A 27322-nucleotide genomic window follows, 5' to 3' on the forward strand; every position below is an offset into this window, starting at 1 on the left:
CACGTTTATAAGCTCCCTCCAGGGAGACTGCAGGACCCGGAGTGAGCCAGACGGAGAATGTGGAAATAGTACCCACTGGCCTCCCCAGTCTCTGGGAAGGAGGGCAGTGAGCTCCTACATGTGTGCTGAATCAGAAGCCTGACCCTTAGGCAGCAGCTTTTGCAGTATGCAAATAGACCTCTTCCAGGGAAAGACTGGGAGATGGGTTTTTCTGTCTGCTCTCTGTGGTGAGCCCTGGGGGGATAGTCGCAGCAAGACCTCACAAACCTCTCAAGAACTGTTTATTGGACGGTTTATTGGATAAATTGGACACTGCCACAAAGGTTAGAACATTAAAGTTCTCTTGAAAACCCATAGATGAGAAAGTTTATAAATCAGACTTCCTGTCAAGTCTTTACCAACCCCTTTGAGCCTCCAACCAATGTTACTGCCTACTTAATTCCAATAAACAGTGTCGAGGTTGTAAATGTGGCCAGTCAAGTCATGACATCAGTGATATTTTGCATCATCTCTGACACAGCAGGGAGAAACAAATTGGGCTGAGAAGAAATTGTGTATTCTCTTCCTGGTGCCATTACATTACCTGTAGATTACTCAGGTGTTTTGGTTAGGGTGTTTTAAGAAGCATATTTAAGTATCAATGTTAGGAAAGTAGAACAGAGCATTAAGATTCCAGTTTTAATGGAGTCAAGTACTGCAGAATACAACATTCAGCTAAGTTCAGAGGGTTATTGATTTTTCACACTCAATCCAGAGATAACTGTCACCTCAACTGTAGCATTCTTACTGAGACTGCTCGCAACCATTGTTCACCTTAAAAATCTTTTTTTCTTTCCTTGATGGAGTATTTTATTCAGCCGCCTCCATTCTTTTAAATGTTCTTGGTTTGTATTAAGGCAACATCAAAAGAGCCTGCTAATATGTTTTGTTTTTGTTTTCAATTTTTGGATATAGGACAGTAAATCTGAACCTGCTTTGACTAATTGGCATTTCTCTTCAACTCCTTATTCTGATTGTTCTTGTGTGGCAGACATGCGTGCAAAGTGTCATAATTTACTAGATCCACAAAATCAAAGAAAATGATAGCCATCTATCTAGGATTTTTTTTTAAAAAATGTAGTCACCACTTAATGTGGGCCAACAACCAAATAAAATTAGAGTTTGGTTTATCCCACATTTTTAGTTTTGCATCTCTGTTTTCCACAGTGAAGATCAGTGAAAGTAAACAGCAGTTCATTGTGGTAAGTGCTACTATAGAAGTATGTGCAAAGTAAAACAGGGAGCACAGAGAAACTAATGTTGGTCTCTATCTGAAAGGGGAAAATGGAGTAGGGGAAATTGTGACCGTCTCACTGGGGAATTACTGGAATAATCCAGCTGAGTCTTGAAAAATAAATATCAATTCAAGAAAGAATTCTTGAAATAGAGGCAAACATCCACAAAGGCAAGGTGGCATGGTTTTCATTGTATGCTATGAGAAAGGAACTATGAATAGTTGGATTGGTGGCAAATAAGGTGGCAAAGTCCCTTTTCTCTCGGTGATGTTGTGGTTCCATTAGGTGGTGAAATCTCCAGTTCTGCAATGCTAGGCCCCAGTTTCTGCTTTAAAAAGCCACACGGCTTCCTAAAAGGAGTGACTGTCTTTTATAGGTCCCCGATCAATGTTTATCTAAGGTGAAAAGTCTGACCTCCTTGTACCTAAGGTCTTTCACTCCTAAGGGAGCTTGCCTTTGGTCCTCAATGCAACAACATTTGTGCCTTGACCTCTTTCCATTCTCCCAGAAGTTTATCCTATCCTTTTTTCAGAGACTTCTCTGTCCGTTTTTTATTTCTTTCTCAGATTGTTGAACAAGATCTCAGTATCATGCTGATTGGTTCCATACCTACAGACACTGTTTTCATTGAAATAATCGATTACTTTGCTTTAAAACCTGGATTTTAGAGGTGGAAATCGATATCAATTAGGTGAGTGTGGTGTGGTTTCATAGGTAAAATAGTTTGCGATTCAAATTGTGAGGCAGAATGAACTAGGTGTAGGTGAGCAATAGCAAATGCAATGGTCATGCTTAAGTAAAGACATGACCTGGGAGAAAAATAAGTGAGTGCAAAACCAAGTACCCATAGTATGAAACCCATAGTAAAGAGTTTCTGTATGTTCTTGAACGAATAGTGCTGGAGGGAAATAGCTGCAACCAATGTTTCCATGATGTTTGGGATGTGGAATACCAGCTAGGAATATGATGGCATCATCTTCCTCTGAATATTTTGGGCTGGGCTTACAGAAGTGGTAATAGGATTTGAGAGAAGAATGATTTTAATTGCAAGTAACAAAATTTACTGTCAATGGTTTAAACCATAACAAGAAGTCCAGATAGTGGTTGCTCCAATATTTAATAATATCATTAAAGTTAGATTCTTTCCATATTTCCCTCTACCGTCATCTCTTATAATTTAAATGATAACATTAAATTATAATGTTCCCTTATAATTTCAGTATGAATGCAGCGGCTGCAAACTTCATGTTTTTACACAGCTTTTTAAGAAGTAAAATAATGAGCTTTCTCTTTATATGACATGATTTTTTATTACAAAAATATCTTTCCCAGAATCACGCCCAAGAGATTTTCCCCTACCCAGTTGTTCAGGATTGGGTCACATAAAACACCCTTAGACCAATCATTTGTAAAGGGTCATAGACCAATGTTTCATCTCAATGGTGGGTAAATTTCTGCCTGAATAAAATCAGGCAGAAATTTAGTTATTAAGGAAGAATGGGGAAATGACTATTGGGTACTCAGCTGCTAGTGTCCACCACAGAAGACACTGTGGAATATGAAGCAACATGAATTGGATACTTATGAAATGTATAAAACAGAGATTATTAAAAGTAAATTAGACCTTGAATCTTAGAAGATGACCGTATTATTTATTTCATATTGGTGTTATAAGGAACACCTTTGAAGGGAAATAATCTGTTTAGTCTCAGCCTCCAGTTACCAGAGAACAGTAACTCTTCGTTTTTGTTTTGCTGCCATGACATGCGTTCATATACAGAACATATTTCTTATGAGCAGACACACTTCACTGAACACTGTATTGATAAAGTGGGCTTCTAGCTTAATTATTAGGAAACTAGTTTTAGTTCTTCTCTTTTTCACTCCAAGAAGTATATCAGAATGCAAGTGAGTGAAAGGATATAATTAGAGGGATAACCTTGAAGCCACTCTAATTTATGGGAAAACAATATATCATTCCCCAATTTCAGTATTTGAACTATTATTATTACCAACAAATTCTGAACCCTGTGACACATGGCACAAGTAATTGAAATGCACCAGTGTGTCTGAACTCTGGGTTACAAGCTTTCAACTAGAGGACAGCCCTCTTCTTTCTTTGTGACCACTCTCTTATTGTCATTACATTGTTGTATTTCCTGGATGTGCAGATGTTCAAGTTGAATAGTGAGACTAAAAAGAGAAGAGAAAACCCTAGGCATCTGAAGTGGTAAACACACATACAACACTTAGCCCATTGTTAGGCATGTAATAAACAGTCAAAAATCGTGTTCTACAAAAATAGAGATTTACCTATAAATTCAGACAATTTTTATCAGAAAAATCAATCATTCTCTTGATTAAGATGCAGTAGGAAAATTATGAGCAATCACATGTGGCACACAGTTCTGGAGTACACGACTGGGGAGTGCCATTCAGAGAAACTGATTGGAGATCACTAACAGAGTTAAATGTTCAGGGCTTAAAAGAACAAGACTCCCCAGAGAAAAAGGAGGAATACCTCAGTGCAACATAGTTGAGGGAGGACAAGAAGGGTGGGTTGGGACGTCTCAGCCAGAGCAAAACAGTCCCAAACAAGACTTTTCACTAAATTACAAAATATTTTTCTTGAGAGCGTAGCAGCACAAGATGGTTGAACGAGCAGGGGATTTGGAGTTATAGAGATCTGGGCTTAATCCCAAAACCGCTTACCAGGGACAAGGCATTGAAATTCTCTGAGTCATAGTTCTTAGATACCTTATCTGATAAATGGGAAAAATAATACCTAGCCCATAGGGTTGTTATTAGGATTACAGATACTATTTTAAAGCATATGGTCTTGACACAAGTTTACAAAATAGGGGTCACTATTACAACTTCCCCCTTCCTCATTCTTTTACTTTTTGCAATAACTAGTGAGAATGGAATGTTGTTGTTTTCAAAACCTTAGTAATATAATAATGACAGTGAATCAGTGTATATGTATGGTGCATTGTGCTATATCCTTAATCTGTCCGCATGGCAATCCTACGAGGTAGATGTTGTTGGTTTTCCATTCTACAGAGGAGAAAACTGAGACCTAGAGAAAGAACTTGTTTGGATTTAAATAGTTTGTCTCCAGAGTCCATATTCCTAACCACCTGGCTCTCCTTCCTTCCTCCCCTCTCCCCACACATACCTGCACACCTATACAGTAACCTATCAACCCTGTGGGCTTTATTCTTTAAATTCACACAAAAGCTAAGATCACAGTGATTTAAAAACACTCACGGCTTCATGTTTCTGCTGGCTGCCTGCTGAATTCCAGTGCCTGAGAGCTAGTTTACATATCTACTGCTTTGGGCCTGGGGCTTGCTGCCAATAAAGTTTCCCATTTTCCAAGCAGCTGGGAGGAAACAACCAGCTGCTCTGAAATGCCTTTGAATCTCATCCCCTCAACTAAGAGACAGCTGTGATTATCTATAGAAAGACTCTGGAAGAGGGTTTTCTGTTTTATAACGCATTCTAGGCAAGACGAGAGAGATTTCTGATTTGAAAAGAGACTAAATTCCAGAACAGAACATTTTAGTATTTCCCCATTGTGGATGCTTTTCTAACCTCTGATATTTACTCAGATACGAAGTTTGTGAGTCTCAAATAAATAGAAGACAGTCATTTTTCAAAACACTTTGTTTTCCTCGAGGTACGGTTTTTACACCTGACATATTCCATGCTTCACATTTGAGATAACAGCATTATGTTGCTCCAGGCTTTCCCTGGAATAATTTCTGAAGCACTGCTCTGTCTTGTTACCTGCCGCCCTTTCCTTGCAGTGTGTGGATGAAGCAATAATGGTATGAGTTAAGCTGCTTCCTATCCTAGATTCAAACCACTGACACAGAACATGACTGTAATGTCTGTAGGACATAGTGGGCATGAGGCTGGAGTCGCACCCAGATCTACCACTTAAGTGAGATCACAGGAAGCATACGATATTAAAAAGGTACACAAGAGTCCAGAAAACTGGCAGTTACCTAAAGCGAGTCATGGTTTCAGTATAGCTCTTATTTTATAGATAATTGTGAAATTGTTTTTAATTTTAAAATAGAGACTAATGCTATATTTTATAGAGTTATGTTTAAACCATGGTCAAATCATCAAAGACTCTGGGAAGTCTAGGTTGGAGAGGAAATTTGTAACATGAGGTGGAATTTCAGATGTACTTCAAAACAGGGAAGGTGACATTTTACTGTCGGAAAACCACGTCCTTTATATAAATATATAAAATGTATGTGCTTATCTATATAATATTTTAGAGTTCATTTATGCACTCCCTTATTCCCGTAGCCTCTATTTTCCCAACAAAATAGCAAAAATTTTCTAAAGAAGCATAGGTGTGTTTGACAGCATCTTAAAGATCGTTAAGTATGTAAAATCTTTGAGAGCTAAAGAAGCCAGCGTTCCCCCATATTTTTTTTTTAAACTAAGAATAGAGGTAGGAAAAGAACCACTTGATTTTGTGTAAGCATTTATTTGATTTAATGACAGCAAAGACATGAACTTTCTTTTTCAAACACACATAATGGAAAGGTAAGTTCTGTGAGATTTTATGAATGAAAGCATGACACACTGAAACTGAGGGGATGTGCTGGCTCAGGCAAAAATCTTATTTTGCTAGTCACGGTCACTTTTGCTCCCAGAACCTTTCTCTACCCAAGATTTTTTTGACTACTACTTTTTAGCTAGGTTTAACCAGTGGGAGCAATTGGCATCCTATTGGCAGGCAGTCATCCACTTTTGGTGTTTTAGCTGCTTGTCATAGCTTCATCTTTTCCATTTCATTCAGTACTAGGAATGGTAATATTTCATGCTGATGGCAAATTGAGGACTGCCTCACAGTAATCAATTTTCTGTGTTAAATTCCATGTTGAAACACCTGAAATAGTTTATATCTTCCTCACTGGACCCTGACTGATACACTCACTGAAAGAATTGTGATGAGCAGAACTGGCTTCATGCTAATTTGAGACGTGTGTGTGTGTGTGTGTGTGTGTGTGTGTGTGTGTGTGTGTGTGTGTGTGTGTGTGTGTGTGTGTGTGTGTGTGTGTGTGTGTGTGTGTGCTGGGATGAGAAAGAGTCTTAGTACTTGCTCTTGCACCTTATTCTCAAGAAATGTTCTTGTGCTGTTCCTGGCTTTGAAAACGTAGGTAGAATCTATCCTTAGTTTTGTTCCATCCACATCTCCAAATTCTGTGTTGTATTATTTGCCAGTTGACTTTACAGATTTGTAAAAGTCATAGCTTCATTATGTGCATGTGTACATATATGTGTAGAGCCCTCCCTAAGTATCACACTTAACAACCAACCCTGAAAGCAAACAGAAGCTCAGGGAAGCTAATTAATTTCTTCCCTGACTGCATATCTAGGATGTGGTGAGTTGAGAATCAAATATAATAGGTTATATACTACAAAAATGATTTTATTCTTAGGCTATTAGACATATCTTATTGATACTACATTTAAATCACTGAGTGATCTTTATCTAAATGTAGGAATTTGGAATTTTCTGCCAAATAATGAAAAGCATCATTTAATCAAGAATGCCATTTCTAGACACCAGAAAAGTTTGTTTTATGGACCTTGGCGGTGGAATGTCTGGGAAATATTGTTTGGGGGAAGAATAGAAGAGAATAATTGAAATCATGCCTGTCTTTGAAAATATTTTATATATGGTTTCTGTACTTATAGTTCTATAACATAAATATTTCAAATAATTTTTAATTTTTTTATTTTATATTGGAATATAGTTGATTAACAATGTTTCAGGTGTACAGCACCTGAACATTTAACATGTTTCAGGTGTACAGCAAAGTGATTCAGTTATATATATATATATATATATATATATATATATATATATATACACACACACATGTATACATTCTTTTCCAATTGAGGTTATTACAGAATATTGAGCAGAGTTCCCTGTGCTATGCAGTACATCCTTATTGGTTATCTATTTTAAATATAGCAGTGTGTACATACCAATCCCAAACTCCCAGTCTCTCTCTCCCCACCATTCCCCCTCGGGTAACTAAGTTCATTCTCTAAGTCTGTGAGTCTGTTTCAGTTTCAGGTGTACAGCAAAGTGATTCAGTTATATATATATATATATATATATACACACACACATGTATACATTCTTTTCCAATTGAGGTTATTACAGAATATTGAGCAGAGTTCCCTGTGCTATGCAGTACATCCTTATTGGTTATCTATTTTAAATATAGCAGTGTGTACATACCAATCCCAAACTCCCAGTCTCTCTCTCCCCACCATTCCCCCTCGGGTAACTAAGTTCATTCTCTAAGTCTGTGAGTCTGTTTCTGTTTTGTAAATAAGTTCATTTGTATCATTTTTTTTTAGATTCTGCATATAAGCGATATCATATGATATTTGTCTTTCTCTGTCTGACTTACTTCCTTCACTTGGTATGATAATCTCCAGGTCCATTCCATGTTGCTGTAAATGGCATTACTTCATTCTTTTTTATGGCTGAGTAATATTCCATTGTATATACATACTATGTCTTCTTTACCCATTCATCTATTGATGGACATTTAGGTTGCTTCCACGTCTTGGCTATTGTAAACAGCACTGCAATGCGCATCAGGGTGTATGTATCCTTTTGAACCATGTTTTTCTAGGGATATATGCCCAGGAGTGGGATTGCTGTATGATATGTTAGCTCTATTTTTAGTTTTTTAAGGAACCTCCATACTGTTCTCCACTGTGGTTGTACCAGTTTATATTCCCATCAACAGTAGGAATCCTTTTCTCCACACCCTCTCCAGCTATTGTTTGTAGACTTTTCGATGATGGCCATTTTGGCTGGTGTGAGGTGATATCTCATTGTAGTTTTGATTTGCATTTCTCTAATAATTAGCGATGCTGAGCATCTTTTCATGTGCCTCTGGGCCATCTGTATGTCTTCTTTGGAGAAATGTCTGTTTAGATCTGCCCATTTTTTGATTGGGCTGTTTGTTTTTCTAATATTGAGCTGTATGAGCTGTTTGTACATTTTGGAGATTAAGCCCCTGTCCGTCGCATCATTTGCAAATATTTTCTCCCATTATGTGGGTTGTCTTTTCATGTTGTTTATGGTTTCCTTTGCTGTGCAAAAGCTTTTAATTTCAATTAGGTCCCATTTGCTTATTTTTGTTTTTATTTCCATTACTCTAGGAGACAGATCCAAACAGATATTGCTGCAATTTATGACAGAGAGTGTTCTGCCTATGTTTTCTGCTAAGAGTTTTATAGCATCCAGTCTTAATTTAGGTCTTTAATCCATTTTGAGTTTATATTTGTGTATGGTGTTACAGAATGTTCTAATTCCATTTTTTTTTTTAACATTTGCTGTCCAGTCTTCCCAGCACCATTTATTTAAGAGGCTGTCTTTTCTCTATTGTATATATTCTTGCCTCCTTTGTCATAGATTAGGTGACCATAGGTACGTGGGTTTATCTCTGGGCTTTCTATCCTGTTCCATTGATCTATATTTCTGTTTTGTGCCAGTACCATACCGTCTGTCTTGATTACTGTAGCAGTATAGTCTGAAGTCAGGGAGCTTGCTTCCTCCAGCTCTGTTTTTCTTTCTCAAGATTGCTTTGGCTATTCGGGGACTTTTGTGTTTCCATACAAATTGTGAATTTTTTTGTTCTAGTTCTGTGAAAAATGTCACTGGTGATTTGATAGGGATTGCACTGAATCTGCAGATTGCCTTGGGTATAGTCATTTTCACAATGTTGATTCTTCCAATCCAAGAACATGGTATATCTCTCCATCTATTTGTATCATCTTTAATTTCTTTCATCAGTGTCTTATAGTTTTCTCCATACAGGTCTTTTGCCTCCTTAGGTAGGTTTATTCCTAGGTATTTTACTCCTTTTGATGCAGTGGTAAATGGGATTATTTCCTTAATTTCTCTTTCTGATCTCTTGTTGTTAGTGTATAGAAGTGCAACAGATTTCTGTTTATTAATTTCGTATCCTGCAACTTTACCAGATTCATTGATGACCTCTAGTAGTTTTCTGGTAATATCTTCAGAATTTCCTGTGTATAGTATCATGTCTTCTGCAAACAGTGAGTTTTACTTCTTTCCCAATTTGAATTCTTTTTCTTTTTCTTCTCTGATTGCCATTGCTAGGACTTCCAAGACTATAATAGAATAAAACTGGTGACAGTGGACATCCTTGTCTTGTTCCTGATCTTTGAGGAAATGCTTTGAGCTTTTCACTGAGGATGATGTTAGCTGTAGGTCTGTCATATATGGCCTTTATTGTGTTGAGGTATATTCCCACTGTGCTCACTTTCTGGAGAGATTTTTATCGTAAATGGGTGTTGAATTTTGTCAAAAACTTTTTCTGCGTCTATTAAGATGATCATATGGTTTTTATTCTTCAATTTGCTGACGTGGTGTATCACATTTATTGATTTGCAGAGACTGAAAAATCCTTGCATCCCTGGGATAAATCCCACTTGATCATGTTGGATTCGGATTGCTAGCATTTTTGTTGAAGTTTTTGCATCTATGTTCATCAGTGATATTGGCCTGTAATTTTCTTTTTTTGTGGTATCATTATCTGGTTTTGGTATCAGGGTGATGTTGGCCTCAGAGATTGACTTTGGGAGTGTTCCTTCCGCTGCAATTCTTTGGAATAGCTTCAGAAGGATAGGTGTTAATTCTGCTCTAAATGTTTGATAGAATTCGCCTGAGAAGCCATCCGGTCCTGGACTTTTGCTTGTTGGGAGCTTTTTAATTACAGTTTCAGTACTTGTGATTTCTTCCTGGTTCAGTCTTGGGAGATTGTATCTTTCTATAAATTTGTCCATTTCTTCCAGGTTGTCCATATTATTGGCATAGAGTTGCTTGTAGTTGTATGGTCCTTTGTAACTTTTCCTTTTTCATTTTTAATTTTATTGATTTGAGCCCTCTCCCTTTTTTTCTTGCTGAATCTGGCTAAAGGTTTATCAATTTTGTTTAATCTTTTCAAAGAACCAGCTTTTACTTTCATTCATCTTTTCTATTGTTCATCTCTAGTTCACTTATTTCTGCTCTGATCTTTATGATTGATTTCTTTTCTTCTGCTGACTTAACTTTTTGGGTTTTGTTTGTTCTTCTTTCTCTAGTTGCTTTAGGTGTAAGGTTGTTTGTTTATTTTTCTTGTTTCTTGAGTTAAGATTGCATTGCTATGAACTTCCCTCTTAGAAATACTTTTGCTGCATCCCATAGGGTTTGGATCATTGTGCTCCAAACTTCCTCCTCAAGTTTCTTGTGATGAAAGACACAGGGACTCATAAATATTTCAAGTTATTTTTGTGTCTAATATTTCCTGTAACCTGTGTCAAACAATTAGGGTGAAAATGAGAGTATTATCTCTTCTACATGGACCTCATTGCTTTATGATGACTCTAATGTCAGATGAAATATAAATTGCTATAACAACATATAAAAAGGTGTTCCAGCCTAGTCTAGGTATCATGGAATGCTTCCCTGAGAAAGTGGTATTAATGTAATAACACCTAAGGGAAGAAGAGTTCCCTTATGAAAAGGCTTGGAGGTGAGGAGAAATGGAGAAATATGCGGCATATTTAAAATATTTTAACTAGTTTAGTTTCATTGTATGGCTGGACCTCATAATGTAAAAGCAATAAATAAAGTTGGTTAAAGCAGGAAGAGACAAGATAATTTAAGGCTTTGGGATCTGTAACAAAATAAGTCTAATGGAAATCCATCAGTGTACTATAAAAGAAATGTTTTTTTTGTTGTTTTTTTTTTTAAGATCATTTTTAGTTTTAATGTAGAGAATGGACTAGAGGGGAGCAAAATGGATAATGACCTGCTCCAAGGTAGTAATAGTTTAGGTTAATCCTGTCAATACCTTCCTTCTGTACTAACGGACCTTGGTGATTGACTAAATGTTATGGGTGAAGGAGAATGGCGAGTCCAAGGTAATTTTACTGTACAAAGTGATACTAAAATTTCCCTACTGAGTTTACAATGTTTGTTTAGAATTGAAATTCAGGATGACAGTATTGTAAAAATTGTAAAAATTGAAATGAGTGAGTAGGTGGAATTCAAATTTTCTATGATTCTAGCATTACAGAAGTGTGGTATAAGTAATACTTTATATTAAACCTTAGTAAATCATTCAAAAGTAGTCTAAATGTATATATAACTGAGGGGAGGTACTAGGGAGTAAAAAAGGAATAATGTAAAATATTTCATTAGCCTCCCAAAACAAGAAAGAAGAAAATAATAATATGAAAATATGTAGAATGAAACAATGAGTAATATGATAGTTGTAAACATAACCTGAGAAACCACAACACTGAATGAGATATATATTAGAACTATTTTCAAATACTGGTCAATAAATATCAGAAGACCACAATCTCTGAGAGAAGGAAAACAAACAAGGTGAGCCCTACATCAACTCCAGATTTCTTCCTAGAGACAATTTGTGGACTGTAGAAATGTTGCAAGAAACGAGACCAAAATACAAAAAACTAACCAAAATCCATTATATGTCAGCAGTGAAAAATTGGAGAATGACATTTTCAAAATAACCTTTACAGTAGCATCAAAAAATAATTAATAGGGAAAAATCTATTGTTATATATGCAAGAAATCTATTGTCATATGTGCAAGATGTTTAAACCAAAAACGACAAACTCTCTTCATAGGTTGAGAGTCAACGTTGCTCAATTGTCATTTCTATCCAGCTTGATCCATATACTAAACATAATCCCCATCAATATCCCAGTAGGCATTTTGTAGGACTTACTTACCAAACTACTCAATTTTATAAATCATATAGCAATTCAAATGACCTAAAATAATCAAATGGTTTAAAAGAACAAGTTTATATTCAATATATTTTACTTCCAAACATAAAGTTATATAGTATTTAAGATAAAGAGAAACATAGAAACGGAACAGAATTGAAAGTCCAGAAATGGACTCAGCCACATATGATGATCAATTTAATTTTGACAGTGAGTCCAAGATAATTCAAAGAAAATTAGTATTTTCACCGAATGGTGCTTGAAAACTGGTGGGTTATCAATAAGAAATAAATGTACTGTACATCACTCCATAAACAGAAATCAATACAAAGTTGGCCCTAGCCTTAAACATAAATCTAAAACTTCAAACATCTAAATCATAAAAGAAAATCTTTGATAAATATTTCATCAAATTTAAAAACTTGCACTTCTCAAGAGACTCAGACAAGAACATGAAAAGAAAAATCAGACTGGAAGAAAATATACAAAGGACTTGTATCCAGAATGTATAAAGAAAACTTAGAAAGATGGTAATCTAAAAAATGAAGCAAAATATTTAACAGTTAAAGAAGATGTGTGAAGATTCATTAAGTACCCTAATATATCCTCGACATCCTTAACAATCAGAGAAAAGCCACACAGTAACATTTCAGTTCATACTCACCAGAATGTCTAAAATTTAAAAAGATCAAAAAAACCAAATATGGCCTAGGATGTAGAGTAATTATAATTTAATATTATTGCTGGTGGTAATTTAAAATGGTAACATAACTTTGGTCAACATTTTGATAGTTTCTTATAAATAAAAACATACTACAAAATAATTGTACAAGTATGGCCATAGCATCTTTTTTCATAATAATGAAAATTGTAAAAAAGAAAAAAAAATGCTAGTCAAGTCAACAGATGATTGGATTAGTAAGTTTTGGTATACATATAAAATTTAATACTCCTCAACAATAAACATAATAAACTACTGATACATGCAGTAACATGGGTGAAGCTTGCTTTCCCTCAGCACTGTATTTGTAAAACACACAAAAAGTACATGCTCTAGAATTTCATTTGTATGCAGCTCTAGAAAAGGTACATCTAATCTATATAGTGATACAAAGATCAGTTGTTGCCTGAAACCTGGGATGGGGATGGGCTTCACTGAGAAGAGGCTTAAGGAAATTATCTGATATAAAACAATACTGATATAACAATACTAAAGTTTACTTTCCTATATTCCTGACACATACCAAATTTGACCACATGTTGGGTCATAAAGAAAGCCTCAACAAATAGTACATTTTTGAAATCATTCAGAGCATGTTCTCTAATTACAATAGTATTTTAGGTCGAAAATAAGAAGAAAACTAGTAAATCCTCTCTTACCAGGAAATTCAAAAAAGTAAGTATCTAGTCCATGAGGTAACTAAGAAATCAATGCTTAAATATTGAAAACATTCTCTGGGATGGAAGATGAATGAAATAATACCTGGTATCACCACTTCTGTACTGGTATTTCTATGTAGTGTAATAATGCAAGGGAAAAAAAGAGAAAATAAAAAAGAAGAAATATAATTGTCAGTATTCATAGATGACATTCTTTGCATACTAAGGAAATCCGAAAATCTGGAAAAATATTTAAGAATTATTAAGAGCATTCTGCAAGGTCTCTAGATGCAGGTTAGTATAAACATAGAAGAATATGCTCAGCTTCATTAGTTATCAGGGAAGTGCCAATTAAAATCTTAAATATAAACCTGACAAAATGGCTAATGTGAAAAAGATGATGGGGAAAAAGGCATAGGTGAACTTGTGTTGCAATTGGAACTCTCGTATATTGCTGGTGGGAGTGTAAATTTGCAACAGCACTTTGGAAATCTGTGGATATGCATTTTTATGACTCTGCGATTGTACTCTCGGGTAGATACCCAACAAAGTTTCATATATTTGTTCACCAAAACATACATGCCAGAATATTTATAAATTGCTACTCATAATAGCCCCAAAATATGTAAAAGTCCATCAACAGAAAAATGGCTAAATAAACTATATACTCTTTATGTAATGGAATAGTATAGCAGAATGAGAATTAATTGATCTTATAAATGAAATGATTGAAAGAAACCAAATATACAAGATTACACATTAAATTACTTAACATGTGTTGTATATTTAACACATATGTAATGTTAGATATTTTAATTATATATTAAACCATATATATTTAATATGTGTATATATCTATCAGTATCTAGTAGAAAAAAGGGAAAATGTACTAAGAGTTTGACTGCTTGAGAATAAGTGAGAAGTGAAGAAAATATTGTCAGGCAGTATAGAAAACCTTTCAAAAACATTTAAATACTACAGTGAAGGAGGAGAGAGATCAAGATGGAGGAGTAGGAGGATACTGGGCTCACTTCCCCTCAAAAACACATCAAAACTACAACTACATGTACAGCAACTCTTGATGAAATCAACCTGGGGCCTAGTAGAACTGCTCTTCTACAACCAAAGCTATAAAGAAAGATCCACATGGAGTCTGGTAGGAAGGGAGGAGAAGTGATCTGGTTGAGACACACATCCCTAGTGGGGGACAAAGAAGAGGAGGGATATCACAGACTAGGGGATCTTCCCAGGGGAAAACATGGTTCAAGCCACATATTACTGGGATCTGACACTGGCAAGATGAGCCCCCTTAGCTGGTTTGAAAACCGGTGGGGATTACTGGAGGGCTGTAAGAAACCAAGACTCTACTCTTGAAGAATACACACACAGACTTGCTTATTCTCAGTCACAGCACAGAGGCAGCAAATTTAAAACTGCCCAGGGCTCTGTGCCCCTCAGCCTACACCAGGCTCCTACTCCAGACCCTCTTGCTTCAGTGCTGCTCCCCACTAGTGCAAGGCAACCATTGCCAACAAGAGTGCACAAACTTGGAGAGAATGGAGGCAGCTCAGACCCCGGCCCTGCCTCTGATCAGGGCAGAGGCAGCCACTCCCAACTCTCTCATCTGTCCTTGCACACACTCTGGAGGGAGCAATGATAGCTCCAGGCAGAAACCACCATCACAGGAGCATGTGTCTCTTGCCCATTTGGGAGGGGCGGGGCCAGCTCAGTGGTGTGGCATCAACCTCTCCAAAAATGATCCAGTCTCCAGCCAAGGAATACACACAGGGAAAAATGAAACAAGCACAGAAGTGTAGCCTCAAGCCCCTAGGTTCTGGCCACATCTGAAACCAAGTCAGAGACTGCCACCACACCCAGGAGAAACCCAGCTCTCTCAGGGCCTCAGCTCCAGCTCCTTGGGGCTCACTCCCAACCCCATTAGGGCTGTGATGGCCATTGAGCATAGGAGAAGCCACAGTGTGCACCTGGCTCAGGCTCCAGCCCCTCCAACTCTAGCCCTATATCCCAAAAAGATTTTAAGAAAATTGAAATCATATCAAGCATCTTTTCCAACCAAAGCTCTATGAGACTAGAACTCAACGACAAGAAAAGAAAAAAAAAACTGCTAAAAACACAAACATGGGGAGGCTAAACAATATGCTACTGAACAACCAATGGATCACTGAAGAAATCAAAGAAGAGATCAAAAAATACCTGGAGAAAAGTAAAAGCAAAACACAATGATACAAAATCTATGGGATGCAGCAAAAGCAGTTCTAAGAGGAAAGTTTATAGTGATACCAGACCAATTCAGGAAACAAGAAAGTCTCCAATAAAAAACCTAACCTTACAAGTAAAGGAACAAGAAAAAGAAGAAAAAAACAAAACCCAAAGGTGGTAGAAGTAAAGAAATCATGAAGCTCAGAGGAGAAATAAATGAAATAGAGACTATTAAAAAAATCAATGAAACTAAGAGCTGATTCTTTAAAAAATAAACAAAATTGGTAAACCTTTGGTCAGACTCATCAAGAAAAATAGAGGTCCCAAATCAGTAAAATGAGAAATGGAAAAGGAGAAGTTATGTGACTGACACCACAGAAAAACAGAAGATTACATGAGATCACTAAGAACAACTATATGCCAATAAAATGGACAACCTAGAAGAAACAAATTCCTAGATATGTGCAGTCTCACAACACTGAATCAGGAAGAAATAGAAAGCATGAACACAACAATTATCACTAATGAAATGGAATCAGAAAAAAAAAAAAAAAAAGAAAAGAAAATCCCAACAAACAAAAGTCCAGGACCATATGGTTTTACAAGTGAATTCTACCAACTTTTAGAGAATAGTTAACAACTATCTTTCTCAAACCATTCCAAAAACTTGTAGAGGAAAGAATGCTTTCAAACTCATTCTATGAGACAACATTAGCTTGATATCAAAATCAGACAAAGATATCACTAAAAAGAAAATTACAGGCCAGTATCACTGATTAACATAATGCAAAAATCCTCAACAAAATATTAGCAAATCAAATCCAACAATATATTAAAAGGATCATACATCATGATCAAGGGGGATTTATTCTAAGGATGCAAGGATGGTTCAATATCCACAAAAGGATCCATAAAAAAAAATCACATGATGCATGAAAAGCTTTTGACAAAATTCTACATCCATTCATGTTAAAAACTCTCCACAAAGTGGGTAGAGAGTGAACATACCTCAACATAATAAAGGGCATCTATGACAAACCCACAGCTAACGCTATACTAAGTGGTGAAAAACTGACAGCATTTCCTCTAAGATCAGGAACAAGACAAGGATGCATACTATCACCACTTTATTCAACACAGTATTGAAGTCCTGGCCATGACAATCAGAGAAGAAAAGAAATAAAAGGCATCCAAATTGGAAGGGAAGAAGTAAAAGCGTCACTATTTGCAGGTGACATGATATATAGAAAACCCTAAAGTCTCCACCAAAAAGCTGTTAGAACAAATAAAATGATTTCAGTAAAGTTGTAGGATACAAGGTTAATAATACAGAAATCTGTTGATTTTCTATATACAAATAATGAGCTAGCAGAAAGAGAAGTCAAGAAAACAATCCCATTTACAATCACATAAAAAAGTGTAAAATACTTAGGAATAAATTTAACCAAAGAGGTGCAAGATCTATATTCTGAAAACTATAAGACATTGATGAAAGAAACTGAAGATGATATAAATAAATGGAAAGATCCCATGTTTATGAATTGGAAAAATGAATATTGTTAAAAATATCCATACTACCCAAAGCAATCTACAGATTTAACACAATCCCTATCAAAATACCCACAACATTTTGCACAGAGCTAGAACAGATAATCCTGAAATTTATTTGGAACTACAAAAGACCTCACATAGCCAAAGCAATCTTGAGACAAAAGAAGAAAGCTGCAAGTTATCATGCTTCCTGACTTCAGACTATACTACAAAGCTACAGCAGTCAAAACAGTGGAGTACTGGCACAAAAACAGACACACAGATCAATGGAACAGAATAGAGAGCCCAAAAATAAACTCATGAACTTATGGTCAATTAATCTATGACAAAGGAGGCAAAAATATACAACAGGGAAAGAAAGTCTCTTCAAGTGGTGCTGGGAAAACTGGACAGCTACATGTAAAAGAATGAAACTGCAAAAACAGAAACAGACCCACAGACTTAGAAAACAAACTTATGGTTACCAAAGGGGAAAGGTGGTGGGGAGGGATAAATTAGGAGGTTGGGATTAATACATGCACACTACTATATATAAAATAAGTAATCAACAAGGACCTACTGTATAGCACAGGGAACTCTACTGAATACTCTGTAATAACCTATATGGGAAAAGAATCTGAAAAAGAATAGATATACATATATGTATAACTGAATCACTTTGCTGTACACCTGAAACTAACAACATTGTAACTCAACTATATTTCAATATAAAATAATTTTGTTTTAAGTATGGAATTATAACATTTTCTCACACCATATACAGAAATAAATTCAAAATGGATTAAAGACCTAACATAAGACCTGAAACCATAAAACTCCTAAAACAAGACTTAGGCAGTATACTTTTTGACATAAGCCTTAGACGTATTTTTTTGGATCTGTGTCCTCAGGCAAGATAACCAAAAGCAAAAATAAACAAATGGGACCTGATCAAACTTAAAAACTTTTGCACAGTAAAGGAAGCCAACAATAAAATGAAAACACAACCAACTGAATTGGAGAAGATATCTGCAAAAGATATGTCATATAAGAGGTTAATTTCCAAAACAAATAAACATCTCATACAGCTCAGTATCCAGAAAACAAACAATCCATATTAAAAAATGGGCAGAAGATCTGAATAGACATTTTACAAAGAAGACATACCAATGGCAAACAGGCACATAAAAGATGCTCAACATTTCTAATCATCAGGGAGATGCAAATCAAGACCACAGTGAGAGATCGCCTCACACTGGTCAGAATGGCTACCATCAAAAAGACAAGAAATGATAAACGTTGGTGAGTATGTAGAGAAAGAGAACCCTAGTTCAATGTTATTGGGAATGTAAATTGGTTTGTGGAAAACAGTATGGAGGCTCCTCAAAAAATTAAAAATAGAACCACCACATGATCCAGCAGTTCCACTCCTGGATATATATCCAAAGAAAATGAAAACATTAATTTGAAAAGATACATGCAGCCCAATGTTCAGAGCAGCATTATTTACAGTAGCCAAGATATGGAAGCAACTAAACATCTATCAGAAGATAAATGGATAAAGTAGATGTGGTGTGCATGTGTGTGTGTGTGTGTCAGGAAAACAGAACATTACTCAGCCATAAAAAAGAATGAGATTTTGCCATTTGCAATAACATGGATGGACCTGTACCATATTATGCTTAGTGAAGTAAGTCAGACAGAGAAAGACAAACACTATTTTTTCACTTATAGGTGGAATCTAAAAATACAACAAATGTCAGTATAACAAAACAGAAACAGACTCACAGATACAGAGAATAAACTAGTGATTAACAGTGGGGAGACACAAGATAGGGGTATGGGATTAAGAGATACAAACTGCTATGTATGAATAAATAAGATACAGTATGTAATAATGTACAGCACAGGGAATACAGCCAATATGTTGTAAAAGCTTTAAATGTATTATGATCTATATCACTGTGTTGTACACCTGAAGCTAACATTGTAAATCAACTATACTTCAATAAAAATATAAAAAATAAACAAATACTACAGTGAAAAAGCCAATAGAAAGGAATAGAATGAAGATGCACTGGTAGAAAATAATTAGTAATTGTGCAAAATCTCCAAGAAGGCAGAGAGGGAATAGAATCTAGGGTATAATTAGAAGTATCATTTATAGAGAGAAAAAGAGATAACTTTCATTTTAATAAAAATGGACAAGAATTAAGGACAAGTTCAGGCAGTTTCATTCTGCTGCTTCTGTTTTTGTTACTATTTTGTCTGCTTGCTTTCTTGTTTGTTTTATATTTTAAGTGAAGTAATCTGCAGAACAAGTGAGAATGTGAGGTGACAAAGGTTTGATTAGAGTGGAAGTTTGAAACAGTGTTTGGGTAGAATGGGTGCAATAATTGGCTAAAGACACAAAAGCATTGTCTGTCAGCTTCAGCTTGGTGGCCACCAATTTATCTAGAAACCCATCTGGCCAATGAGGGGATTCTCTAAGAGACAGCAACCTATGGATCAGTGCTGGGAACATGGACATCTGTCTTCTACTGGTTGGTTGTAGCAGACAGAAGCAAGCTAAGAAATGTTTACTACTGCAACTAGAGGGATTAAAATGGTAGAATGATGATGATCAAGACAGGTGGAAAAATAGTACTGAGGAATGTGAGAAGGTCTATGAAATGGAAGTCCTTACATGGATTGGAGAACGATGCTCTCTGGATTTTTAGCTTCACACAATCTAGTTTTTCCTTACCTATGGTCATGCAAGAGATGAGTGTACGATCTAGGACCAACAACGGTGCTTTCTTACTCTCAGCACAGAGTCCTTGCAACGTCATTAAGATGTCAGGTTGAGTATTATCAGTATATGTCTGTGAAAAGGGCAGAACTCAGAGCGCTGCCGGATGCTGGAGAGAAGAACGGCACAGGCTGAAACACAGAAGGTCAGAGAACCATGCCAAACCCAGCCCCTTCTGCTAGCACTACTTAGTAAAGAAGCTGTGTAACTAGTAGCTGGGGTATAATTGTTATAGAAAATTAGTTCTTCAGCTAATCATTTGCCTTTAAGCCAACATGACTATAGGATAGCTAATCACTAACATTACCAATAGTATTTCCAAAATAGGCCATTTCAGATAGAATTAAAAAGCATTCTGAGTAGCCACCTGAATGGGTGTTATGTTTTTTACTATTTCCTTTTAAGATGACATAAAATGTTTTTGGCCTGGAAGATGTGCTTTAGAAAACAATAAGATCTGAAAATTGCTTTTTGACAGGACAATATATTACAACTGAATAAATGTCATATTTCACTTCACGTATGGCCCTTTCAGCAGTGTTAAATTTCTTTAGTTATCCCATACATTGATTTTCCCCCTTTCAACTTAAGTTGTCCTTTTCTGTTGTCATGATCTGATGGAGAGCTGGCAAAGGACAAATTTACAAGATGAATCCTATCAGTGGCCCAGTGGAATAACTCTTCATATTCAAAGAAGGCGCCACCTTCTCAATTTAATTATAAGCTTGACAATTTCAATTTGGAGGTATAACTCCATTTTGACTAGCCTTAACAAAGCCCCTTATCTGATTTTCCCATTAAGCCAGGCTGGCTCTTTAACATTTTTGAATGCAACCTAAAAAGGAGAATGTTTTCAATACAGGCCACTCTTCTAAAAATCTGTTCAGAAACAAAAGGATGTGTTAAGCACGTATTTGGATAAAATTAGGTCCTCAAGAAAAGTTCAGGGTGGATACTAAAAACATGTTGAATTAGATGATGTATTTTTGCCAACAAATGTGTATTTAAGTATTTCTATGGTGTACAACTACCATTATTAGATCAATCATAAGTTAGAAAGACTATAACAGTGTTTACTTTTAGGAAATATTTAAGCTGTCACTTGTTATCTACCAACACACATACGTAATGCCCTTTAACGTTACCTATGTTAACTTTATTTCCAAATACTTTAACTGAGCATTTTAAAACTAAGTACAGGTTAGCGAGCAACTCCAGGGTCTGGGGACAAAATCCTGGTTTCTACTGCAAAACCAAGGCAAACAAATTTGTTTAATTTTGTTTGAGAATCAGAAAAAAAGAGTTTTCTTTGTATTTACAGTATGACACATTTTAAAGATGAAGTAAATGTTATACAATTCCATGTCCTAGAAACTATAATATGATTTGTTTATGGTTTATCTTTGCCTTATTGATATGTTTACTGAGATCTACATTTAAAAATTGTAAAAGGTTTTGTTAGAAAATATCTTTAATCTCAAAGGTCTTCAAACTGTTTGGGGCTTATGAGGATGACTGAGTATTTCTATTTACTCTTTCAAAAACATGCTGCTTGGAAAATAATGGAGTATAAACATTATCAAACTATCATCCTAACAAAATACATTGGCAAGTAAGATACCCTCATTTTTCTTAGTACCAACAGGCATACAAAAATTCTATAACCTTTCTTTTTTTTTTTTTTTTATGGTACGCGGGCCTCTCACTGTCGTGGCCTCTCCCGTTGCGGAGCACAGGCTCTGGACGCACAGGCTCAGCGGCCATGGCTCATGGGCCCAGCCGCTCCGCACCATGTGGGATCTTCCCAGACCAGGGTACGAACCCGTGTCCCCTGCATCGGCAGGCGGACTCTCAACCACTGCGCCACCAGGGAAGCCCACAAAAATTCTATAACCTTTCTAAAAACAGTTATCGAATAGTCATTTTTTAAAAATTTTAGACATTGTATTAATGTTGGTGCAATTTCTTCAACTATACAATATCTGAAAATAAATACACATTGGAAGTGACATTTTACTGAGAGGCAGTGTTGTGTAATGGGTAAAAGTACCAGGTAGTTGAACAACACTGCCTTGGCTCCAATGCCAACTCTACCATTTAATAGCTGTGTTGCCTTGAGATAGCTACCAAACCTAGTTCCTTTGTTTCCTCATCTTTAAAATGGAGATAATAATAGTACTTACCTCATAGGATTGCTGTGAGTTAATTTACGTCAGCTGTTCAGAACAGCGCCAGCACATAGGAGGCACACAATAGATATTAGCAATTATCATAAGCTGTTATACTTGGAGCCAAACCGCACACATTTGCCTTTCAAGTACTACTTTGTGCAGGTGCTACATCCACCAGGGGTCTTTAAGTTCAGGTAAACATTGAGACTTACAAGAATATCATAGGCTACCTTGGCACCAGTTTACCTAGAAGGTTATAGGACAGGAAATATATTTCTCCAGGCAACACCAGGCTTTTCTGTCCACAGGAGTCCCAGCAACTGTAGTTGCCATGGCACTTCACACAGGGGGTGGGGAGCGATCTATGCTTTCCCCAGGTGACAGCCCAGGCGCAAGGGTATGGGATCTACATCAGTGGGAGTTAGCAACCTCGTGCAAAACACATTTCTGACAAAGGTCTTGTACCCAGAACGTGGAGAGTTAGAGTAGTATAGTACAAGACATTCTGGTGTTCTGACATAACGTAGATGAGGAACTTACAAAATTAAAAGAAGGAATAATTAGCATGTCTTTCTTGGATACTCCTCTTAACTATCAATAATTACAGTAAGATCAGAACAAAGATTTGCCAGCACACATTCCACTCTGATGTGGTTGTTGAGGACTTTTATCACAGGTATTTAACTTCGAGTTTTGTAAAAAGATCCAGCCATTTTATGTATACATGAACAAAATTTTGACATTTTATGAGGGAAAAGAACATACCTTTTATTGTTGTTCTAACCCTTTTCCACAACAAAGGCTTGCAGACACATGTCTAACTAGGACCAAGCCTTTTGTCTGAAAACATTCTTAGAACTGGACAGATTTGTACTGTAGCTTAACTGAAATCACAGATTACATACCACAAAGCACAAAAGAGACATTACCATAAAATGAACTAAGATCTGTCGAGTGATAATATTGAGAAGGACTCTATTTAGATGGTCTTAATTTGGATTATTTGCAAAATACATCTTGCAGTTAGAGCTAACACTGGGCATCATCTCTATATTCATGTAGATCCTCAAAAAAAAAGAGGCAGAACTTATGAACTATGTCCGATTTACTTTTGAACATAGACAATATTGAAGATCTTATTGTGACATTAATAGATCCATACGTTCAGTTATTTTGAAACCACATCAGTATTGTAAGAATAAGCACAGGTCACTACCATAAGAAGGATGGCTATATTCCTATTTACTATGGTAGGAGAACAGACTTCCAGTTTATATAGATCACAGGCCTTTAATTTGGATCAAGATCTTATTTTTTTTAACCTCATCCACGTTTATGGAAAGAAGGCAACAGGAAGCTGCTTATATGTACTTGCATGCAAATATTTACATATAACCTTAGGAGGTTTCAGGGCCTTAGAAGCCATTTCATTTCTCAGTTGATACCCTGATCAAGAACTCTTCATTCCAAATCAGAGAGGATTGTTACCAGATGTTAGGAAAAATAGCTCGTTTTATGGCAAACATTTCAAGTTACATTTACGTAGAAGCCTTTTCAGTTGATGAAAGCGATTTGTAATGGTAAGCGAATTTTTGGACCTGAGTTTTATAGTCTGATTGGCTTACCAGGCTTTTAGAGTAAAATAACATTCTCGCTGGCACAGGTACACTTGTGAAATTCAGAGAACTTTGTTCAAGAAATTGAACACAGAGATCCCAAAGTGGTACATTAGCCTACTCAAATATGCTTTGTTTCCACAAAGGGAATTCTTTTGAATTCTTCCCTCGGAGGATTTTTTCATTAAACTAAGCCTGGTAAGAGGACTTATACTACTTTTTGGAGACATGAAATTGTGCAGTTATTCTCTATGAGTAGGCCTGAGGCACTGCTTGGGCCTCAAACAAAATTCCCTACCATTTGCTTGGCTTGTCTGTGCCCCTTGCTTGTGTGGCCTGTGATTTGGCTAATAGCAAAAAGTCAGGCCTCTTAGGGCATATAGCTCTTGGACCTCAAAGATCCTCATAGAATGTCTTACAAGCTTTCCTCGTGAAATAACAGTATTCTTGCAGCAATTGTCCTAATCTGTCTGCAAAACTAGTTTTCATGCTCTCCTAGAGGGATAATTTGTCCTGTGGTTTTCTTCAGTCTACTGGAGGAGAAGTCCTACTACAGTCATTTAGGATTTTTAAATAAAAAGATTTGTCAGAGGCCAGAATAAGAAACCACAATGGCACAGACAGGGCTTTGCTGATTCAGTGAGGAAAGAAGACAAGTCAATTTCCACATTTTAAGTCATGAATTTAACTTAAACCTCCTTTCAAGACTATAGGTTTATGTATAAAACCCACTTGTATGGGTGGGTTCATTTGCTTCAAAAGCAAATGAAATAAATACAGTCTATACATGACAAGATTCCAGAGTCAAAAGGAGAAGAGAATGTAAGTTTTAGGGTGGGAAGGCCAGAGGCCCTGGTGAAATCTTGAATGACAGCAGGTCCCTAGGACCTTCTTCTCCAGAAGACTTAATGGCAGCACAGAGCCCTGAGAATACACCAAATAGTCTCATGTTTGAAAGAGATGACCAAGGATCCTCAATACTATTCAGGTTGATCCATCACTTAGAAAAACTTTCTTCTTACTACAGTGAGATTGGAAACGACTTTCAGAATCTAACTAGTTCTAGGAGGTCTTTAATGAAAATTGCTAATTATTAAACAGCAGATTTTAGCATGCAGTTTGTCCACAGTGTAACGTTAATTACAAAGTGTGTTATTCTATTCAAAGCCTGTCTTTTTTTTTTTAAGTTGTGTATAGATTCAGAAGTTCTAAGTGTTCTGTGAAATACATGTGAGTGCTTCATGAAATCCTGTTTAATGTTTGTCAAAAAATTTTGTCATTCCTGACACATACCAAGATTTTACATTTCTGGCTTCAATAAGTAAAAAGACTCAAAGATGTGTAGTTTTCAAGTATTACTGCCTTTCAAATTAAGTATTTTTTGGTGTTACCTTTTTAAGGATTTCAGGGTTAGCATTATAATGGGGCTAATTAAAGTTTTCACTGAGGAAGCAGCCAGCTAGACCACTGCCCCAGGCACATAACCTGAGCTTACTACTTTCCTTCGCTCATTTATTCTGTGTGAGATGAGATTCCTCGAACTGCAAACTGAGTAGAGTACTCAGGCCAGTCAGCTGCTGATGGATTTCAGTAACTACAGAGGCAGTGTTTGAGCCTCACCCTGACAGCACACATCACAGCCAGGTGACAGTGGAAGCACATCTTCCTGTGTGAGTTGGCTGTGGGTGACAATCTGCCAAACTAAAATAATGGAAGAGGCATTGTTTATATAAAAATGAACCAACTGGGCTTAGCGCTAAAGTATTTTGCAAGATTCTAGGACTGTCACCTCATTTTGCCCTGAGATGGTTTTAGTGAACAACCCAGAAAACATAACAACAATTACAAAATAGAATCATGTGGGAAAAGGTGTCTTTCAGTAATTTCATTGGTATATCTTTATAATTAAGCAATTTTGTCAGCCTTCCCAAGAAACAAAGGAAATAATAACAACTATGTGGCAGCCTACTAGGCTCTTTACACATGTTATTTAACTTCAATAAGTAAGTACTCTTTTCCTATTTTATATCTGAGGAAACTAGGAGAAAACAGTTAAATGATTTGTTTATGTTACTAAATGGCAGGCAGATCTGGAATTTCAACCAACTTTGACTGAAAAGATCTGTTTTAATACACTGCCTGATAGGTGTAAGAATTATGTGTTTTTAAAAAAGAGACTCTCGTAGGTGGAATTATTTGGGAAATATCCATGAAAATGAGTGGTATACATGCATGTGTATATGCATATGTGTGTATGATATTTATCGTAGACTGTGAATTCCCTGAGAAGATCTCCCAGTTGTTGTTTAATTAAGTTACTTATATATGATATAGCTTTTACTGTAGACAGTCATTTCTTACAAAAGGGGTGAACATTAACCCTGGAAGTATGGAGATCCATTACAAAGAAAGCAGTGACCATCTGGTTCTTATGGTATGATATAGAAGGTACAGAATTGATTTCACTGAAAACCAAGAAAAAAAAATCTAAGCTATCATCTTAGAAAATAGAATATGGAACTACTTATGCATCAGATGACTAGATAAATGATTAAAAATAGATTGATGTGATAATTTACCTAGGTGTATAAAATGAGGAATAACTCATTCGTTTCTGGGATAAAAACAAAGTGGCACATTTCATTTTCTGTAACATTAAATCTCTTTAAATTCCTGATTACATTCTCTGAATAATAGTTTGTTTTTTGGTTTTTTTCTACAGTTGGACAGTGTCACCTCCCTGATCCAAGCAGCCAAAAATTTAATGAATGCTGTAGTGCAAACAGTGAAAATGTCTTACATTGCCTCAACCAAGATCATCCGAATTCAGAGTCCTGCTGGGCCCCGGCACCCAGTTGTTATGTGGAGAATGAAGGCTCCTGCAAAAAAACCCTTGATTAAAAGAGAGAAACCAGAGGAAACTTATGCAGCTGTCAGACGAGGCTCAGCAAAGAAAAAAATCCACCCAGTGCAAGTGATGAGTGAATTTAGAGGAAGACATATCTACTGAAACCACTATTCTACTCTAGTGTTTATATGACAAAGTCCTGGCTAAACACACTGCTTTATTTTTACACTTGATTAGTTCTGTAAGTTCACTAACTTAGAATTTAACCCACAAATAATGTAAAACACTGAAAGCCTAACCAACACGAGCAACGTATATTGGGGATCATGCCACTGTCATTTCTGCATGGCCAGCACCTAATAAGGAATCAACAGATGCTTGCTGAATGAATGAAATCTTCAGGGTCATTCAGCCTCTCCCATCACGGAGAATATCTTATATTCATTACTAAATGAACACAGGAGACTCAAATGAGTCCTGTTCACCTGTACCAGCTTAAGTATACTCACCCTCTTCATTTTAAATTAAAATAGTGATATGAGCTCTTGACTTGGTTTTCAACGGAAACAAAAGATTTCATAAAATACTCTCCCATTTAATCTCCATACTTCTTTTATCTGATGTAACCTGACAGACATGTGTGATTCCTTCTACAGGAATCAGGA

At 36.3% G+C, this 27322-nt stretch overlaps 1 protein-coding gene across 1 annotated transcript in view; it reads left to right on the forward strand.

Moving 5' to 3' along the window:
* Nucleotides 1–26895, forward strand: part of CTNNA3 (catenin alpha 3) — a 1620647-nt gene extending 1593752 nt beyond the window's left edge. Inside the window, exon 18 of the mRNA XM_082854158.1 lies at nt 26532–26895. Within this exon, the coding sequence (XP_082710284.1) occupies nt 26532–26819 (288 nt within the window). The 3' untranslated portion in view covers nt 26820–26895. The remainder of the gene's footprint in view (nt 1–26531) is intronic.
* Nucleotides 26896–27322: the final 427 nt, after the last annotated feature.

This window comes from Leucopleurus acutus, assembly GCF_964270905.1.
Source record: "Leucopleurus acutus genome assembly, chromosome: 14".
NCBI lineage: Eukaryota > Metazoa > Chordata > Mammalia > Artiodactyla > Delphinidae > Leucopleurus > Leucopleurus acutus.